We start from the raw sequence: 17,481 nt of genomic DNA on the forward strand, positions 1-17,481 counted from the left end.
CTAGACTCTCGGGCCCTGAGGGGGACAGCCGTGCTGAGGCCTAGCCTGGACTGGGGAAGGTGGGAGTGGAGGGTGAGGGCAGAGAACTGGGGGGAGGGGTGCGGCAGGCAGCAGACTGGGGTGTATAACCGTGAGCCTAGACTAATGGTCCCCCACCCTCAACTCCCAGGGCCACACAAAGGGTCCCTTCCTGGTGAGCGCCCCGCTCTCCACCATCATTAACTGGGAGCGGGAGTTCCAGATGTGGGCACCCAAGTTCTATGTGGTGACATACACGGGTGACAAGGACAGCCGAGCCATCATTCGTGAGAATGAGTTTTCCTTTGAAGACAATGCCATCAAAGGTGGCAAGAAAGCTTTTAAGATGAAGGTAAGCCCCTCTATCTCATGTCCTCTAAAGTCCTCAGATGTGTCGTTTCGTTGCCCCAACCAGGACTTCAGTTCCTTTATTCCCCATTCAGCTTTCTCCCTCCTTTCCTCCACCTTCCCTCACGCCTCTGCACTCCAGTCCTGGACATGTAGTGGGTACTCCCAGGGGTGTACGTGGATCTGTTCATCCTGGATAGGTGGTGGAAGTTTGGGGGCCACATTCAGAAGTCCCTGCATGGAGTCAAAGTTGGAGGACAGGACAACGGGCTCCCTTTGGGAGTCTCAGTTAGGACTGGGTGTTGGCGTGGAGAATGGGGGTGGAGGCCTAGATGGTCGGGTGTGGGGTGGCAGCCAAATGGACAATGGTTGTGTTGGCAGAGGGAGGCGCAGGTGAAGTTCCATGTTCTCCTGACATCATACGAGCTGATCACCATTGATCAGGCCGCTCTTGGCTCCATCCGCTGGGCCTGTCTCGTGGTGGATGAGGCCCATCGGCTCAAGAACAACCAGTCCAAGGTGAGTGAGATACCCAGGCCTCAGAAACTTGAGGCTGTGGACTCCTACTTGCCCTAGTCCTAAAAAATAAAGTTTCAGGGACTTTCTGCAATCAGGGAGGCAGGAAGCCTGGGAATAAGTCTGGGGAGAAGTCCAGGTTGGAAGAGGGAGAGGACTAGGGATGTGAGGGCCTCTGATCCTGAAGGAAATAGGAGCTAGAGGCAGGGAAAGGTGGTACTGTGGGCCAGCCACTTGCCACTGATGGGCCCTTTCCTCTGCCTTTCCTTGCCCCATTTTCTAGTTTTTCAGGGTCCTCAATGGCTACAAGATAGATCATAAGTTGCTGCTGACAGGGACTCCGCTGCAGAATAACCTGGAGGAGCTCTTCCATCTGCTGAACTTCCTCACCCCAGAGAGGTTTAAGTAAGTGGCTCAGTAGGGTGGTCTGCAGAGAGGAGAGGTGGAGGGACTGAGAAGATGAGTGGGAGGAGGATTCACCTGGAGTGAAGAACAGAGCCTGAGGTCAGGGGCAAAGAACCTGACGCCTATTCGTTTCCTTTTCTCCTTCTGGCTACTAGCAATCTGGAAGGCTTCCTGGAGGAGTTTGCCGACATATCCAAAGAAGACCAGATTAAGAAACTTCATGACTTGCTGGGGCCACATATGCTGAGGAGGCTCAAGGCTGATGTCTTTAAGAATATGCCGGCCAAGACAGAGCTCATCGTCCGCGTGGAGCTGAGCCCCATGCAGAAGTGAGATGCAAGGCGGGTTACCTGGACCAGGGTTGAGGATTTGGTGGCAGCTTTCCAAGAGTTGGTGGCCAAATGCAACATCATAATTGCTTCCTTTATTGTGTCTCTTCTATGCCCCTGCCCTGGCCTTTAGGAAATACTACAAGTATATCCTGACCCGAAATTTTGAGGCCTTGAATTCACGAGGAGGTGGGAACCAAGTGTCATTGCTTAACATCATGATGGATCTTAAGAAGTGCTGCAACCATCCATATCTCTTTCCTGTGGCTGCTATGGTAGATACGGGAGCTGGGGGACTGTGAAATGCCTGGCTCTTTGGAAACATGGGCAGTTGAGCACAGGGCTGGAGTTGGGCTGGGAGGCCAGAGACTAGATTTCTGAGAAGAGTAGGAATTGTAAAAGTGTGGAGCCTGGATTTGGGCCTCCAGCTTTCTAGGCACAGTCAGAATACGGGGGTGTGTTCACTGAGCCTCTCCTCCTTCTTTCCTGCCTTCTTTTCAGGAGTCCCCCAAACTTCCCAGTGGGGCATATGAGGGTGGGGCACTTATTAAGGCGTCTGGGAAGCTCATGCTGCTGCAGAAGATGCTGCGGAAGCTGAAGGAGCAAGGACACAGAGTGCTCATCTTCTCGCAGGTGACCCATCCCTGTAGCTCTTTCTCACCATCAGATAATCGCTTACCTCGTTCCTGTGGTTGCCACGGGATGCGAGGTTAGGCAATTACACGCCTAAGAGTTTCTGGTATAGCTAAGTTCATCTTGGTCTCTGATCCCTGTTCTTAATTAAGGCTGTTGGAAGTTGTAGTCCAGTTTCTGTATGCCAAAAGGGGCGAAAGGGAAGGGTGAGCCATCTGCCTCCTAAAGGTCATCTCTGGGACTGGTACAGTTTCTTAACATTATTGGGGAAGGGAGGAGAGCACAGACCTTTTGGAAATCTGATGAAAGTGGTGGGTCTGTTCTCCAGAAAACTGCACACACAACTAGACAATTTTGTACAGATTTTCAGGGGATTCATAGATTTCCCTGAAACTTTGTCATGGGTGTCAGAGGAGAACCTCTTCCTTAGGAGAAATGGTCTTAAGTCAAGAGAGAGAGAATGACAAGAATGTCCCAGGAGGAGCTGGGGGTGGAGGAAACAGCTCCGGTGGGGTATATGACAGGGCAGGGGTACAAGTGTAAGGACTGGGGTTGAGAGAGAATAAAGAGGTAGTCAGAACAGACAGGGCGCATCCCACTGCCTCGTCGCTCTAGACGCCTGCCTTTTCTCTTGCTCTAGATGACCAAAATGTTAGACTTGCTAGAGGACTTCTTAGACTACGAAGGCTACAAGTATGAGCGCATTGACGGCGGCATCACTGGTGCCCTGAGGCAGGAGGCCATCGATCGCTTCAATGGTGAGGGGGACCTTGGTCCCTGCTGGGTGTGGGAGGCCCGAGAAACCTGTGCCTAGGTCCCTGGGATGGGAGGGTGCTGGCCTGGGAGGATATTAGCCACCTGGGCTTTTGAGTTGAGAGCATCGTTTGTAGTCAGGGAACATCTAGGAGCAGGTGGACAGACCTGCTGGGTACAAGAAAGGCCTGATTTCCTGATTCTTGCCTCCTAGCTCCTGGGGCCCAACAATTCTGCTTCCTCCTGTCCACCCGGGCTGGAGGCCTGGGCATCAATCTGGCAACTGCCGACACTGTCATCATCTTTGATTCAGACTGGAACCCCCATAATGATATCCAGGTGAGAACACGCCTCCTGGAGCCCCTTTGAGCAAGGAGATGTGTCTGTCTGTTCTGGGGTCAGAAAAACCTCTTGGTGGGTAGAAGACCCTTCCTTGTCAGCCTCTTTTCCAGAGCATGTAGGGCGTGTCTCCGCTGCCACTCCCCTGGCCCATCCCCACTTTCCGGCCCCTGCAGGCCTTCAGCCGTGCTCATCGGATCGGCCAGGCCAACAAAGTGATGATTTACCGGTTTGTGACTCGCGCATCAGTGGAAGAGCGAATCACACAGGTGGCCAAGAGAAAGATGATGCTGACGCATCTGGTGGTGCGGCCTGGGCTGGGCTCCAAGGCGGGCTCCATGTCCAAGCAGGAGCTGGATGACATCCTCAAATTTGGCACCGAGGAGCTATTTAAGGATGAAAATGAGGGTGAGAGCCTTTTCTGCAGCTCCCTGTAAGCAGGTCTTTGCTGTCTGTGAGCACTTCTCTTCTGAAACCCCCTGAAGAAAATCTCTTCTCTGCATCCTTGGAGGAAGGTTGGCTTCTTTCCTCACCTGTAAGGTTGAAAACAACAACAAATGTCTGTGTAGACGTCCAGGGAAAGGGCCTTCTCCTCCAGAGCTCCCGTGAAAAGGAAGCAGAGGGGAAGGCTTTCCTCTGATCTCTCTAAAGTTCTGCCTGAGGTTCTGGTTAGAGCTCAGAGTCCCCTCTCGTTCCCCAACTCCACCAGGGGAGAACAAGGAGGAGGACAGCAGTGTGATTCACTATGACAACGAGGCCATCGCTCGGCTCTTGGACCGGAACCAGGATGCAACTGAGGACACGGATGTGCAGAACATGAATGAGTATCTCAGCTCCTTCAAGGTGGCCCAGTACGTGGTGAGGGAAGAGGACAAGGTGAGAGGCTGGGACCAGACACGGTCCATCCCGGGCCATCTCTGAGGGGTGGTGTCGATGTCCTTGACCAGACCTTGAAGTTGGAGGATCCCCCTTCGCTCTTGTTTTTTATCTGATCTCTTACCCCAGTGCCCATCAAAGAGCGGTAGTGGACCTCAAACGACTTCTTGGTCTAAAGGATGAGACTGGAATTTGGAGAAAACTTAGGTAGAGAAAGTGGTGATAAACTCGGGAGGGAACCTTCTGAGTCAGAGTGTGAGGGACACAGAGGGCACTAGAGGAGAGGTTTGGAAAAGAGGGAAATAACGAGGAGGAGAAGCATATTGCAGGTAAGAGGTAAGGAAAACTTACACAGAGGACTTACACACAGTGACGAGGTCTAGGGCTGGGTGGAGGCAGGTGCGTAGGGATTTTGTCATGGTGGAAGGACTGGAAGGGGAGGCCTTCAGCGTTCGTCCTGCTGCCCTTCAGATTGAGGAAATTGAGCGAGAGATCATCAAGCAGGAGGAGAATGTGGATCCTGACTACTGGGAGAAGCTGCTGAGACACCACTACGAGCAGCAGCAGGAAGACCTGGCCCGCAACCTCGGCAAAGGCAAGAGGGTCCGCAAGCAGGTTAACTACAACGATGCTGCTCAGGAGGACCAAGGTGAGGACCGCCCCTGAGGGGGGGACCGAGAAGGGGACAGTGCTGAGAAGGAGCTTGGAGCTGGGGGCATTTAGAGGAAAAGAGAGGCTTAGAAGTCAGGGCCTTCCCTGCCAAGTAGAAAGAGATTAGGAAGGGACACCGGGAGTACCCGGAGGCCAGGTGGATTTGCAGGTGATCTCAGCTATGTAGCAGTTGCAGAGGGCTCCGATGGACACCCAGGGGTCCCTGTTTAGAGTGGGGTGTGCAGGAGTCAGGAGGTAGGTGGGTGAGTGGACATGGTGTGTGGTCCTGAGTCAGACTGCAGGCAGTCACCCGGCGTCCCTAGGAGGGCCGAGGCCAGAGTGAAGGTGCAGAAGTCTCCGAGGGGAGGCGTCCGGACAGAAGGGCCCCAGCCTGGGCTTATCCAGGGAGCCATCGCTGACCACTGAGCCCTTCCCCTCGCAGATAACCAGTCAGAATACTCAGTGGGATCAGAGGAGGAGGATGAAGACTTTGATGAGCGTCCTGAAGGTGGCATCTGTTTTCTTGTCTTTCTACCGCACCTCTTCCCATTTCACTTCCCATTGTCTATTATGCCCACTATTTTTATACAAAATGCTCATTTGTAGAGAAAGTAAAGATTGCAGGTAAGCAAAAAGGAAGAAATATCTGTAATCTCGCCACTGTTAAAATTGGGAGTATATAACCGTGCAGGCTTAGATACCTAGATGAAAAATCAAGAAAGGGAACATCCTTTTACATTCCCGCCAGTAATCTTGCTTGCATCGTATGGGTGCTACTGAGTTTTTAGTATGACCCGATTCTTTTGGACCTATTGGGGTAGTAGTTCTGAATGCGCTGGGAAGAACATTAGAAGCGCCTCAGAGCTGACACAGGCCTTTCCTGTGTTCTGTCTCTTGTGAGAATGGAGGGCTAGGAAAGAGTGGGGGGGGGGAGAAGGCAGCAGCTCTACTAACCGGGGTCACCATCTCCCCACCCAGGGCGTCGACAGTCCAAGAGGCAGCTCCGGAACGAAAAGGATAAGCCACTGCCTCCACTGCTGGCTCGAGTTGGGGGCAACATTGAGGTGAGAGCTGGCCTAGGTCCCTGAGGAGAGAAGGAAGGAAATTGAAGCTGAGTCACTGAGGGTAGAACAGACCAAGAAATGAGATCCTGGACATTCACTGCCCACTCCCTCCTTGCCCCCCATCATCAGGTGTTGGGATTCAACACCCGTCAGCGGAAGGCCTTCCTCAACGCTGTGATGCGCTGGGGCATGCCCCCACAGGACGCCTTCACCACCCAGTGGCTGGTGCGGGACCTCAGGGGCAAGACTGAGAAAGAGTTCAAGTGAGTGGGGGTGATACAGGGCTGAGTTGGATGGAGGGATAAAAACTTGGGGCGTTAACTGCCTTCCTCTTGGCCGCCATATGATGTGACCTTACTCAACTGATCACCGTACTCCCTGCCAGACAGTGTTTCCTGGCTCAGTTTCCTGGGGGGTGGGCTCAGCCTGCCCCACCTCCCCTCAGATGAGCCTAGAGCAGGGAGGCCGGGCTTCCTCCCCAATGGGAGAGGCAGTTGAGACAGGAGCCTCGCCTGGGCTGTCCTTGCCTCACATTTATTTGACCACGATAACCTGGCAGGGGAGCTGGTGGGAAGGATGAAGAGCTGACTGATGGGGCCTAGGAATGAAGTAACCAAGGCCAAGGGGACTGTGGAAATGCAAGGGGAGGGGCAGATGTGGGAGTTAGGATTTGGAGGACAGGTGATGGTGAGATTGAGAGGCCCAGGGGAGGACCCCTGGAGGCACCCGGGAGTTTCAGGTTCAGTAATCCCTGTGCCCCCTTTACTCCCCTGCCCCCACTAAGGCTCTCCTAACGCACCTCCCACCCCCGTGCTCCTTAGGGCCTATGTGTCTTTGTTCATGCGCCATCTCTGTGAGCCCGGGGCAGACGGCTCTGAAACCTTTGCTGACGGGGTCCCTCGGGAGGGACTGAGTCGCCAGCAAGTGTTGACCCGCATTGGAGTCATGTCTCTCGTCAAGAAAAAGGTATCCGTCTTCCCCTCAGCCAAAGAGGCTGGCTGCCTAGACCCTGTGCTCCTCTGCCTCTCGTCCCTGAGTTCCGGACTCACGCTGGTGCGAGATAGGGAGAAGCGCTGGAGCTTGCTATGTGTCCAGTCGCTGGAGCTGATCCCTGTCCCTACGACTCCTCCGCACCCTTCAGGTTCAGGAGTTTGAGCACATCAATGGGCGCTGGTCTATGCCGGAGCTGATGCCCGACCCCAGTGCTGACTCCAAGCGCTCCTCCAGAGCCTCCTCTCCTACCAAAACGTCTCCCACCACTCCTGAGGCTTCTGCTGCAAACAGTCCTTGCACCTCAAAACCTGGTAATCAGCTCAGGATGGCGGGAGAGACAGATGGGGCCAGTGTCCGTTCGACGCCGAGGGACTGGAGTTGGGGTGGGGAGTTTCTGCCTGCCTCACTCCGCCTTACCCTTGCAGCTACTCCAGCTCCCAGTGAGAAAGGAGATGGCATAAGGACACCTCTGGAGAAGGATGAAGCAGAAAACCAGGAGGAGAAGCCGGAGAAGAATAGCAAAATTGGGGAGAAGATGGAAACAGAGGTGTGTGGCTACCTGGCTTTCTTTGAGGGGAGGGAGCGGCAGAGTTGTGGAGGCAGGTGCCTAGGAGCCCCCACTTCGTCCTGACTCCGTTGTTCTCTTTTAGGCTGATAGCCCCAGCCCAGCCCCATCACTTGGGGAGCGGCTGGAGCCAAGGAAGATTCCTCTAGAGGATGAGTTGCCAGGGGTACCTGGAGAGATGGAGCCTGAACCTGGGTACCGTGGGGACAGAGAGAAGTCAGGTGGGTGCATGGCCTTAGGGGTGATGGGGGGCTTAGAATTTGGGGGTTCCCTCTTCTGGGGTCAGGGGCTGAGGGTGACATCCTCCATTCCTGTCCCCTACCCCCTCCCACAGCCACGGAGTCGACGCCAGGAGAGAGGGGAGAGGAGAAGCCGATGGATGGACAGGAACACAGGGAGAGGCCGGAGGGGGAGACGGGGGATTTGGGCAAGAGAGGTAATGGGTGGAAGGACCGGCCACCTGGGTCCCTGAGGGAATCGGGGAGGGGAGGTGGGGTCTTGGGAACCAAATGCCTGGGTCCCGGGTGGGTAGCTGTTCCAGGGGCCAGTACCTGGGAGGAGACTCTCCTGAGGTGTGAGCTCTGCCCCGTCTGCTGTAGCAGAAGACGTAAAAGGGGACCGGGAGCTTCGACCTGGGCCTCCTCGAGACGAGCCGCGGTCCAACGGGCGACGTGAGGAGAAGGCAGAGAAGCCGCGGTTCATGTTCAATATTGCAGACGGTGGCTTCACAGGTGGGGGGGCCCTCACTGCCCTCTGCTCCTCACTGGGGTTAGCTCATCCTCATGGGGTTTCTCTTTGGGCCTGAGGCCTCCTTCCACCTTTAATTCCAAGTAACTGCCAATGAAATGGCGCATGCTGTCTCTGACCCTTGCCCTGGTCCTCCTTAAGTGTACTTCTAACTCCAGAGCTGCCTTAATCCCACCTGTACTCTTAATCCTAACTTGAACCTTGTTTGTAACTAGTTTTATTTCCTAACCCTTCACCTAACCTTGCCCTGTTCCTCCTAAAAAGCCCTTAGTCCTGTCCCACTGTTCGGTTCCTCCCTCTGTACCAGCCCGTTGGGCTTCACAAACTCCTGATGCCTCGTCTGTCTTCTGCCCTCTTTTCAGAGCTCCACACGCTGTGGCAGAATGAGGAACGGGCAGCTATTTCCTCGGGGAAGCTCAATGAGATCTGGCACCGAAGACATGACTATTGGCTTCTGGCTGGGATTGTCCTGTATCCTTGGATACAAATGCAAGAAAAAAAATGTTCTCTCAACCTGGAGAGAGGGGAGCTACAGAGAACATGAGTCCACACTTAGGGAAGGGGGCCTAGTGCCGCACTTTGGGGCGGCCAGGCCAAAAGGAAGGCGTGTTCACAGTCCAGCCTAGCCCTGTTAAATTCCTTGATGATCCACTTCCTTCGTTGGCAGCCATGGCTACGCACGGTGGCAGGACATCCAGAATGATGCTCAGTTTGCCATTATCAACGAGCCATTTAAAACTGAAGCCAATAAGGGGAACTTTCTGGAGATGAAAAATAAGTTCCTGGCCCGGAGATTCAAGGTGAGGATGAGGGAGGAAAGGAACCGTGTTGAAGAGGGGCTTGGGCCAGAAGTGGGACCAGATCTGGTTGCAATGTAGGCAAGGTTCACACCTTGAGGGCTGAGGCGATGCTTGAGGCAAAGACCAGAGGGTCACCTTGTGTTTGGCACTGTGGTCTGGATCGGGGTCGCAGGCAGTGTCGGTGTGGAGCTGGGGGTCTGGGCCGCTGGTGAGGGCGGTGTGGGTCTCCAGCGCCGAGCTGGCAGCTCCCGCACTCGCCCCCTCCCCACGCCCTTAGCTCCTGGAGCAGGCGCTGGTGATTGAGGAGCAGCTGCGGCGGGCGGCCTACCTGAACCTGTCACAGGAGCCGGCGCACCCCGCCATGGCCCTCCACGCCCGCTTCGCCGAGGCCGAGTGCCTGGCCGAGAGCCACCAGCACCTCTCCAAGGAGTCGTTGGCGGGGAACAAGCCGGCCAACGCCGTGCTGCACAAGGGTAAGGGCCGCGGCGGCCCCGCGCGGGGGAGGGCCCACAACGCTGCGTAAGTCTTCACCCCGCACCCCTCAAAATCTTCCCACCCCTCTGACCCCCTTACCCTCTGAACCACCCCCCTCTGACCTCTGACCCCACCCCGACCCACCTGGTACCCCCTTGGTTTTTAGCCTCTAGGATTCGTGCAGCCAACCCTCATCCGTGCCCAGTAGCATTCACATCAGTGCTTAAGGGAGGGACCTTCCACCCCCCACACAACCTCCGTGAGACTGTGCCACGTCCCCTCCACAGGGCGGAACTTCTTCGCTGACCCACACACCTGCCAGATTGCTAATAGCACTCTCTCTGGGGCTGTGGCCTGTGTATAGTCCACAAAAGTCCTTACCCCCGGTCCCACAAATCACATTCCTCACGTCTCATTCACCCCATGAAGCAGAAACCACCACCGTCCCACCCTCTGACCCTACCCCATGAAACTTCCCTTTGACCTTCAACCCTTCCTCCCAAACCCTCTTACCTTGACAATAATAGATGAAGTTCTAAAGCCCTCTAACCATCTAATCCTGTCTGATGTAGTGACTGATTCCTGGCCCCTTTGACTCCTGTTCTAATTCCTTGAATCTGTAATGCTGACCCTCTAACCTCCCTCCCCCGCTTACATATTAAAACTTTGATTCCTTAAGTCTTTGACACCACTTACCACCTCCCACGCCTCCTGACTATTTCCTCCCCGTCATCCCCAACCCCAAAACCTCACTCTTTCAGTATGGGATGTTCTGACAACTCCCCGCCCCCATGTCTTCCGATGTCCTCCCTCCCCTATCTCCCTTTTCTCCATATTCCCTTTTCCTTTCTTCTTTCTCTCCATCTGTCCTCTGTGGCGATCTGGTCTCTCTGCCTCTTTACCTGACACTTTTTCTTTGTCCCCGAGTTGCTCTTTTTTTCTACTTCTGTCATTTCCTTGGCCTCTGATTCTTCGACATCTGTGCCCTCCTCTCTCTCTTTCTCTGACTGTATCTGTCCATCTGACTCCTCGTCTCTTTTCCTGGCTCCATCTCTCCCTTTCCCTGTCTTTCTCTTGCCCTTCTTTCTCCGTGGCCCGGGCCCCAGTTCTGAACCAGCTGGAGGAGTTGCTGAGCGACATGAAGGCGGACGTGACCCGCCTGCCAGCCACGCTGTCCCGAATACCCCCCATCGCAGCCCGCCTTCAGATGTCCGAGCGCAGCATCCTCAGCCGGCTGGCCAGCAAGGGCACGGAGCCTCACCCCACACCGGTAACCCTCTTTCCCCCGACTCCAGTTTTCCCTGTTGGTACTCCTCCTGCACACATATGAACACCTCCTTCAGAACCCCGTGCAGTGTGGAACAACGACCTGCTCCAGCACGCTCATCAGCCTTGAGTCTCCCTGCCTGTATGATACCCCTCAGTAGTTCTGGAGTTTGGCCCATGATGTCTCCCCGAAGCTGCTTTCCTCTCAGACTGTGGACCCTCTAATGTGGGCTCGCTCTCTCTTCCAGGCCTTCCCCCCGGGTCCGTACGCTACACCTCCGGGGTACGGGGCGGCCTTCAGCGCCGCACCCGTAGGGGCCCTGGCCGCCGCAGGCGCCAATTACAGCCAGATGCCTGCAGGGTCCTTCATCACAGGTCAGCTGGTGACTTCCTGCCTCCTGCTTCTTGCATTCTTCCTTTTCCAAGCTTCATCCCTGCTCAGCTACCCTTTTACTTGTCCAGCCCATCTCATTTCCTTGGAAGTATCCAGTGTTTTATGGAATAGAGTGGTTCTGGACTTTGTTTTTCCCATCCCTTTCTCAACTTCTCTTCCATTCCCATCGTCAAAAACCTCATCTAGGGTTTTAGTGGTTCTGTGGCTTGGTACCTCCTACCTGAGCCTCCTCCAGCTGTTTACTTCAGAGAAAGAGAATATGAAATTGGAAGGGGGTTCCAGTGAAAGTTGGAACGTGTGTTCCATCATGCGTACAGTGGGGAATCTCAGAGAGAGAGATTTTTTTCCCGTCCCTGCCTTAGAAAATTGGATGTGGCATGAGGTGACCTAGAAGTAAGAACATACTGTCGTCAGGAAGCAGTCGACAATGGGAAGTGAAGGAGGGATTGACCCTTCCTTACCCCCTTCCCAAACAGCCGCCACCAACGGCCCTCCAGTGCTGGTGAAGAAGGAGAAGGAAATGGTGGGGGCATTGGTGTCAGACGGGCTGGATCGGAAGGAGCCCCGAGCCGGGGAGGTGATCTGTATAGACGACTGACCGGATCCCAGGCCTGCCCTTCACCCAGGCCCCGTCCCCGAGGCCGACCCCCAGCTCAGGCTCTGGGGCCTGCTGCCAGTCCTCCGCCTTCCCCACCCCATGGGCCCCCACTGGGCTAGGAGCCCCTTTGCCCCTCTCTACAGCTCTCTTCAAGAAGGGCCCTTTGCCCTTCTCCACCCCGTGCACCTTTCCCACCGTGCTTTGAAGACTGTGCTGGTGAGAAGAGGTCTGGGTGGGAGGTGGTCAGCAGGGTCTTCCAGGTACCTGTACCCCCCACTGCCCAGCACACACAGCTTCCCAGTGAGCGGCTGTGGGGGGGAAAGAGGTGGAGCCGCCCCAGTTCTTATTCCTGCAGCATAAGCTCCATCTCTTGCAGAAGTGGGGGGTTAGCCTTGCCCGGCCTTTAGGGACTTTGGTGGGGAAAAGAGCTTTCAAGAGAGGAGGGTGACTTTAGAGAGGGGTGACAGTGAGCCCTGGGAGGGTGGAAGGGAAGAGGAGGGGCGGCTGCATGTTTCCTTCCCCTACCTCCCCCCAAATGGAGGGCGGAGCACTTAACAAGGGAGGGAGTCCATTGCTGTTCAGCCTCAGAATAAAGGCGCCGTTCACTGGCTCAGTTACCTCCTGCGTACCGGCATCTTGTGTTGGGAATCTTCCCCCCTCCCTAGGGACCAAGGACCACCCCTACAAAGAGTAATATTTGGGTGATACTCCCTTAAGCCAAAGAGGAGCTCCCCAATCTGTCCTAGGGACCCAGGTAACCTAGAAAGGGTGGCGGAGAACACAATGGGCCAGATGTGGGGGGAGCCCCCAGTTCTGGGGCTCAGGTTCTTGGAGGACTTCTACCCTCCCTCCTGAAGACCTGGATATGGACTAAACTTGAGTGGGTCAGGCAGGGGGCCTAGTCAGGGGACTACCTTGCCTTTGGGACCAGAGCAAAATAGTGGAGGGCAGGCTGGGGAGACATGGGCACATCCTCCTCCCCAGGAGGGGCTGGGGAGAGTGGCAGTTTGCATGGCAAACCCCCCACTTGCTCTTCGCTCCCCTTCACTTTCTTGCTGCTCCTTTCCCGGTCTCTTCACACCCACTCCTGGTCTGTCCCAGTCCCCTCTTCTGTATCAGGTTTATTGGTTGTACATATAAATTATACTTTCCTTTCTGTGTGCTCTGTTATTTTTGAGTGGGGGAGTTCTTTGGTTTCGGGGAGGGATGAGGAAAGAAAGGGTGTTGCTTCCTGCCATTTCCTATTACCCATTTCTCTCTTTTTTAAAATCTTGTGACTTTTCCTTTTTCTCATTTTTATTTGTTGGATCATCAGCTACAACTCCAAGGCTCTTTTTCCAACCCTCACCCCCGTGTGATGAGCTCAGCGGAGATGGAGGGTGACAGCAGGACACCTCCACAGGCCTCAGGTTGAGGTCAGAGAGAGAGAGCAGGACTCACTGGACAGACGTTTAGTGGGAGGGTTTCCTGATATGTTTCACAACTGCCTTCCATTCATCCTTTTGATCATCCTTTCCACCTTCAGCTTGTTTAGTTCTGCCAAGAGTCAGTAGAGGTCACTACAGCTTCATAGGTTCAGTTCCCAGTTGCAGAAGCACACTTTTTTATTTTAAAGGAGTTGGGGGGGGCGGTCAGACCTGCATAGCCTGCCAAAGATTTGAACTGCTAGACACTACAGCTTGACATGTATTCACTACCAGAGCTTCTCAGAGGCTGAGAGACCAGACAATTTTTGAGGCTATTATATTAAAAAATGTAATTCCAACAAGCATTTATTGAGTACATGTTAAAAACACTGCTGTTGCCCTTGGAGATACAACAGTCACAAGTTAGTCACTGCTGTCATGGAGCTTACACTGCAGTGCAGGACACCAACAAAACACATATCAGAAAATAAAAGTAGTGAAAAAATAAAACAAGGCATCGTATTACAGAGGGCGAGGGAGGGGGCTACACCAGATTGAAAGCTGAGAAAGACCTCCCCGAAGAGGGAATATTTAAGCTGAGACCTAAGACTTAAGGAAAGGAAAAAGGTAAAAACATAGTTAGAAAAAGTGAGGTTTATTCTTAATAAGTTCCCCTTTTTAACTCGGGAAAATGCAACATAGTCTAGGACCTGGACCAGTGCTGCTTAAATTTTTATTTAAATGGATCACCTGGGATTCTTGTTAAAATGCAGAGTCTAATTCAGTAAGTCAGAGTGAAATCCTGAGATTTTGCACTTCCAACAAGCTCCCAGTCATGCCGATGCTGCTGGTCCTTGACTGTAACTCTACGATCACAAGATATGAACAGGACTTTTAAATTGAACCCCTGTTAAATTGAACCCCTGCCCTGAAATAGGTGATGTCTAAATAGGGGACACAAGTTTAAAATTGTATGATGAACATATTTTTTCAGTAGTGACAGTGTTTCCTTGTGGCTGTAAAAATAACATAATATCAAAAGTTTACAATTCACTGCCGTAGCCAAATGGCTCTCCTATCCTTGATAGGCCCTAATGAGGTGACTCGCATAAATGCCCTTTGAACGTTGTCATACCTGCCCTAACAGGTTGAAGGGAGATTCTGAAATGAAGCGAGGCTCCTAATCTCATAGGTGGGGATGCGTCTTGACAATTTTAGGAACACAGTACTGGGAATGGGGAAACTAGTAGGCATACCAGCGGAGGGAGTCGGGTGGGTACGGTTTATTTTTCTCAGTTCTCTTAGGTGCTAGAGAAGTGAGATTAATATGACATGGAAATCAGCCTCTTCTCTCCTGTTCCGTCTTTTTTAAACTCACATCATTGACACAGAATTGCTAAAATGGGACCTGTTGCTCCCACACATCAGAGCTGCCCTGGACAAAAGCCAAAGTCACAGCTAGGGAAATAGTCTGTCTTCTTCCCACGGGAGCGTAGACTTTGTTTCTATCCTCCCTGGGTCATTCCATCCAGAATATGCAAGGCTGGCACAGTCAGTAGATGGGGGCGATTTGTCTAGGAGCCTCCCCAGCGCAGCATCAACACCTCCCAGGGCGTTCCCTCCTGCCTTTGGCTCACCTCCCAAAACCGTGACAATCCGGGATATGACAGGGGGTGGGCTTGGTACCAGTTCCTTGTAGTACAGCGCCCCCCGAGAATGCAGCTCCCACCTTTCTTCTGCCGTAGCTTCAGGGTTCCGCGGTTACAGCGTGCAGCGGATCATGTGGGCCGAGTCCTTGATCTCTGGACAGTACAGCACTGGGGGAAAGAAGGAGGGTTAGTGGCAGCGGAAGGGCGCCGCCGAACCGGCGTTCCGGGGCGCTCTCCCTCCACTGCCTACCCGGGCGGCCCCTCACCGTTGCTAGGCAGCGGGCGCCGCCACCTGCGCGCGGGTGCCAGCACCCGGGCCCAGGGCCGCAGGAGCTCACGCCATCCCGCGCTCCTAGGCCCCGCCCCCTTCTCTCCTTTTCCTAGTCATCGGCCTTTCGGTCCACATCGCCGCTTTCCCGAACCGGACCACCCGCCCCATTAGATTCGTGCGCGGCCCGCGCTGTTGCCTCCAAGCGCGACCACAAGTCCGGGTCGACCGCGACTTCCGTGACCCTGCCGCGCGGGAGCGGGGTGGGCGTGCGACAGAAGGGGCACATGACGACGTGGCGCAGACGCGCGCGGCCGCCCCGCCGCCGTCGCCACGCGCCGCCAACTCGCGCAGACAGGCGGTGCAGAGCGTGTGGCCGCAGCGGGCGCGCGCCGTCCCGGGGAGACGGCGGGGCTCGCGGTCCCCGAGGTTGAAGGGCCGGTAGATGTTGCAGTCCAGCTCTCCCCGCTCCGGAAGAGACGGCACCCTCACCAGGAGCTGCATCGTGCCCACCGTGGACTCGAGGGCGTCGCTAACGGAGCGGGCCTGTTCTGGGGCCTGCGCCGAGGCCTGTTGCCCCTTTTAATAGTGAGACCCCCGCCCCTCTTGAGGCGTCAAGCGGCGGTCAGGCCGCTCCCCGCGGCAGCACGCGTGGGGGCGGTGGAGGTGCGAGACCCCGAATGCCAGCCATGGCGAAGCGGGGGAAGCGGGCCAGGCGGTGCGAGGGCTGGGGAGGGGAAGTCGCGGTACGCCCCCACACACACACTCCCTCCATGCCTTCCTTTATCCCCCAAGCAGAGCCAGCGTTCCTTAATTCTAGTGTGTGCAAATCCCCAGTACCCTCCCTGGGCCCGGGCCCTCAGCCACTGGCACAGGGTTTCTCACACTCTTTCACAACCCACCCAAACGTACTTCGAAAGCCAGTGACACCGCCCATTCTGCCCAATCTTTAGTGGGCTCCTGGGCATTTGAGCAGATGCCCTCAATTTTCCTTGTCATACACGACCTCCTTGTGTTCTTGTAAGGCTGGCTTCCCAAATTTTATTCTCAAACTGCTCCACTCTCAGCTGACATCTCAGCCTAAGGAGGGCCCTAGATTCCAGGACCACGGCCTTAGGAATGCTGGGAACCCTTCCTGAGTAGCCAGGCCTGGACACCCACACACCATAATGGCTCCAGCAAAGCAGCCCAGCCTGAGCTCTGAATGAGGGGTGTGACTTCTGCTACAGGTAAACAGGACATAGTACTCACAGCCCACATTCCCTCACGGTGCCACACCCATCCCCCAGCCGCAGCCTTACCCTCCTCTCCTGGACCTGCTGTCCAGATTCTGTTGTGGAGGTTCATAGCACGGACTCTAGAGCCCGCTTACCAGTTGTGACACTTTGAGCAAATTACTTAACTTCTCTGGGACTTGGTTTCCTTATCTATAGCATGTCGATGATAATAGGATTGAATCAGCTTATATATTGATTCTAAGGTGCTTAGAATGATACTTGGCACACAGTAAACACACCATATATTAGCTGTTGTTAGTATCCTGTGCCCCAGCCTATGTTGTGTTTACTTTAACTTCTCGGCACCCAACGTTTCCAACACCCATTTCTTTTCTTTTTTTTTAAAAGCTCCATTTTTATTATCAATGCTTTATTTGTTTTAGTTAATTTATTTTTTTGGCTGCATTGGGTCTTCATTGTAGTGCGTGGGCTTCTCATTGCGGTGGCTCCTCTTTGTTGTGGAGCATGGGCTCTAGGCGCACAGGCTTCAGTAGATGTGGCACGTGGGCTCAGTAGTTGTGGCTCACAGGCTCAGTAGTTGTGGTGCAAGGGCTTAGTTGCTCCGCGGCATGTAGGATCCTCCTAGACCGGGGCCTGAACCTGTGTTCCCTGCATTGGCAGGTGGATTCTTAACCAATGAGCCACCAGGGAAGTCCCTCAACACCCATTTCTTGTGGTCAACATAAGATGGGCTTCTCCACACCCATGGCATTCACTGGCTGTAACAGGCAGTGTAAAGCTGGTTTTTAAAACCAGATTCTTTAAACCCTAGCGAGTAATCTTTTGTGAGGAGGTATATCGTTATTTTTAATTATTTTATATCTTTTCAGAACTTCTCAGTTTTATTGTCTTTACAATCACTTGGAGGAAGCTACCGACTTATACCAATGATGCGGTCATAATTCAGGTTTTTTGGGGAACTTCTCTTTGTAATGGTGCTTAGAGATCTCCTCACATCTTTTAATATCTTCAGTTGGTATTTAAATCTTAATCTTTCAGGCTTCCCTGGTGGCGCAGTGGTTGGGAGTCCGCCTGCCGATGCATGGGGACGCGGGTTCGTGCCCCGGTCCGGGAGGATCCCACATGCCGCGGAGCGGCTGGGCCCGTGAGCC

At 54.3% G+C, this 17,481-nt stretch overlaps 2 protein-coding genes across 12 annotated transcripts in view; one reads left to right on the forward strand and one right to left on the reverse strand.

Moving 5' to 3' along the window:
• Positions 1–12,925, forward strand: part of CHD3 (chromodomain helicase DNA binding protein 3) — a gene marked incomplete at its 5' end in the record, with an annotated part of 25,164 nt that extends 12,239 nt beyond the window's left edge. For 4 of the 11 annotated variants that reach the window (XM_081220569.1, XM_081220574.1, XM_081220573.1 and 1 more), the window contains 26 exons: positions 170–370; positions 748–885; positions 1,166–1,287; positions 1,443–1,616; positions 1,750–1,891; positions 2,118–2,249; positions 2,890–3,007; positions 3,217–3,341; positions 3,518–3,749; positions 4,051–4,217; positions 4,689–4,866; positions 5,311–5,376; positions 5,847–5,932; positions 6,062–6,195; positions 6,754–6,898; positions 7,074–7,236; positions 7,351–7,472; positions 7,576–7,711; positions 7,825–7,926; positions 8,090–8,221; positions 8,600–8,708; positions 8,905–9,037; positions 9,315–9,556; positions 10,618–10,781; positions 11,026–11,152; positions 11,648–12,925. In XM_081220569.1, coding sequence (XP_081076695.1) covers positions 170–370; positions 748–885; positions 1,166–1,287; positions 1,443–1,616; positions 1,750–1,891; positions 2,118–2,249; positions 2,890–3,007; positions 3,217–3,341; positions 3,518–3,749; positions 4,051–4,217; positions 4,689–4,866; positions 5,311–5,376; positions 5,847–5,932; positions 6,062–6,195; positions 6,754–6,898; positions 7,074–7,236; positions 7,351–7,472; positions 7,576–7,711; positions 7,825–7,926; positions 8,090–8,221; positions 8,600–8,708; positions 8,905–9,037; positions 9,315–9,556; positions 10,618–10,781; positions 11,026–11,152; positions 11,648–11,888 — 3,831 coding nt within the window. In that variant the 3' untranslated portion in view covers positions 11,889–12,925. Of the gene's footprint in view, positions 1–169; positions 371–747; positions 886–1,165; positions 1,288–1,442; positions 1,617–1,749; positions 1,892–2,117; positions 2,250–2,889; positions 3,008–3,216; positions 3,342–3,517; positions 3,750–4,050; positions 4,218–4,688; positions 4,867–5,310; positions 5,377–5,846; positions 5,933–6,061; positions 6,196–6,753; positions 6,899–7,073; positions 7,237–7,350; positions 7,473–7,575; positions 7,712–7,824; positions 7,927–8,089; positions 8,222–8,599; positions 8,709–8,904; positions 9,038–9,314; positions 9,557–10,083; positions 10,170–10,190; positions 10,543–10,617; positions 10,782–11,025; positions 11,153–11,647 lie in introns of those variants that run through there. The other 7 variants (XM_081220575.1, XM_081220571.1, XM_081220572.1 and 4 more) reach the window with 6 other exon arrangements.
• Positions 12,926–13,040: 115 nt separating this feature from the next.
• RNF227 (ring finger protein 227) lies at positions 13,041–15,596 on the reverse strand (the record flags this gene model as incomplete). The annotated part of the gene is given in 5 exon segments (XM_081220591.1): positions 13,041–14,041; positions 14,813–14,992; positions 15,091–15,207; positions 15,210–15,401; positions 15,404–15,596. Coding segments are annotated over 4 exon segments (558 nt in total). The 3' UTR covers positions 13,041–14,041; positions 14,813–14,936.
• Between the last annotated feature and the right edge of the window lie 1,885 nt (positions 15,597–17,481).

This window comes from Mesoplodon bidens (assembly GCF_964165515.1).
Source record: "Mesoplodon bidens genome assembly, chromosome: 19".
NCBI lineage: Eukaryota > Metazoa > Chordata > Mammalia > Artiodactyla > Ziphiidae > Mesoplodon > Mesoplodon bidens.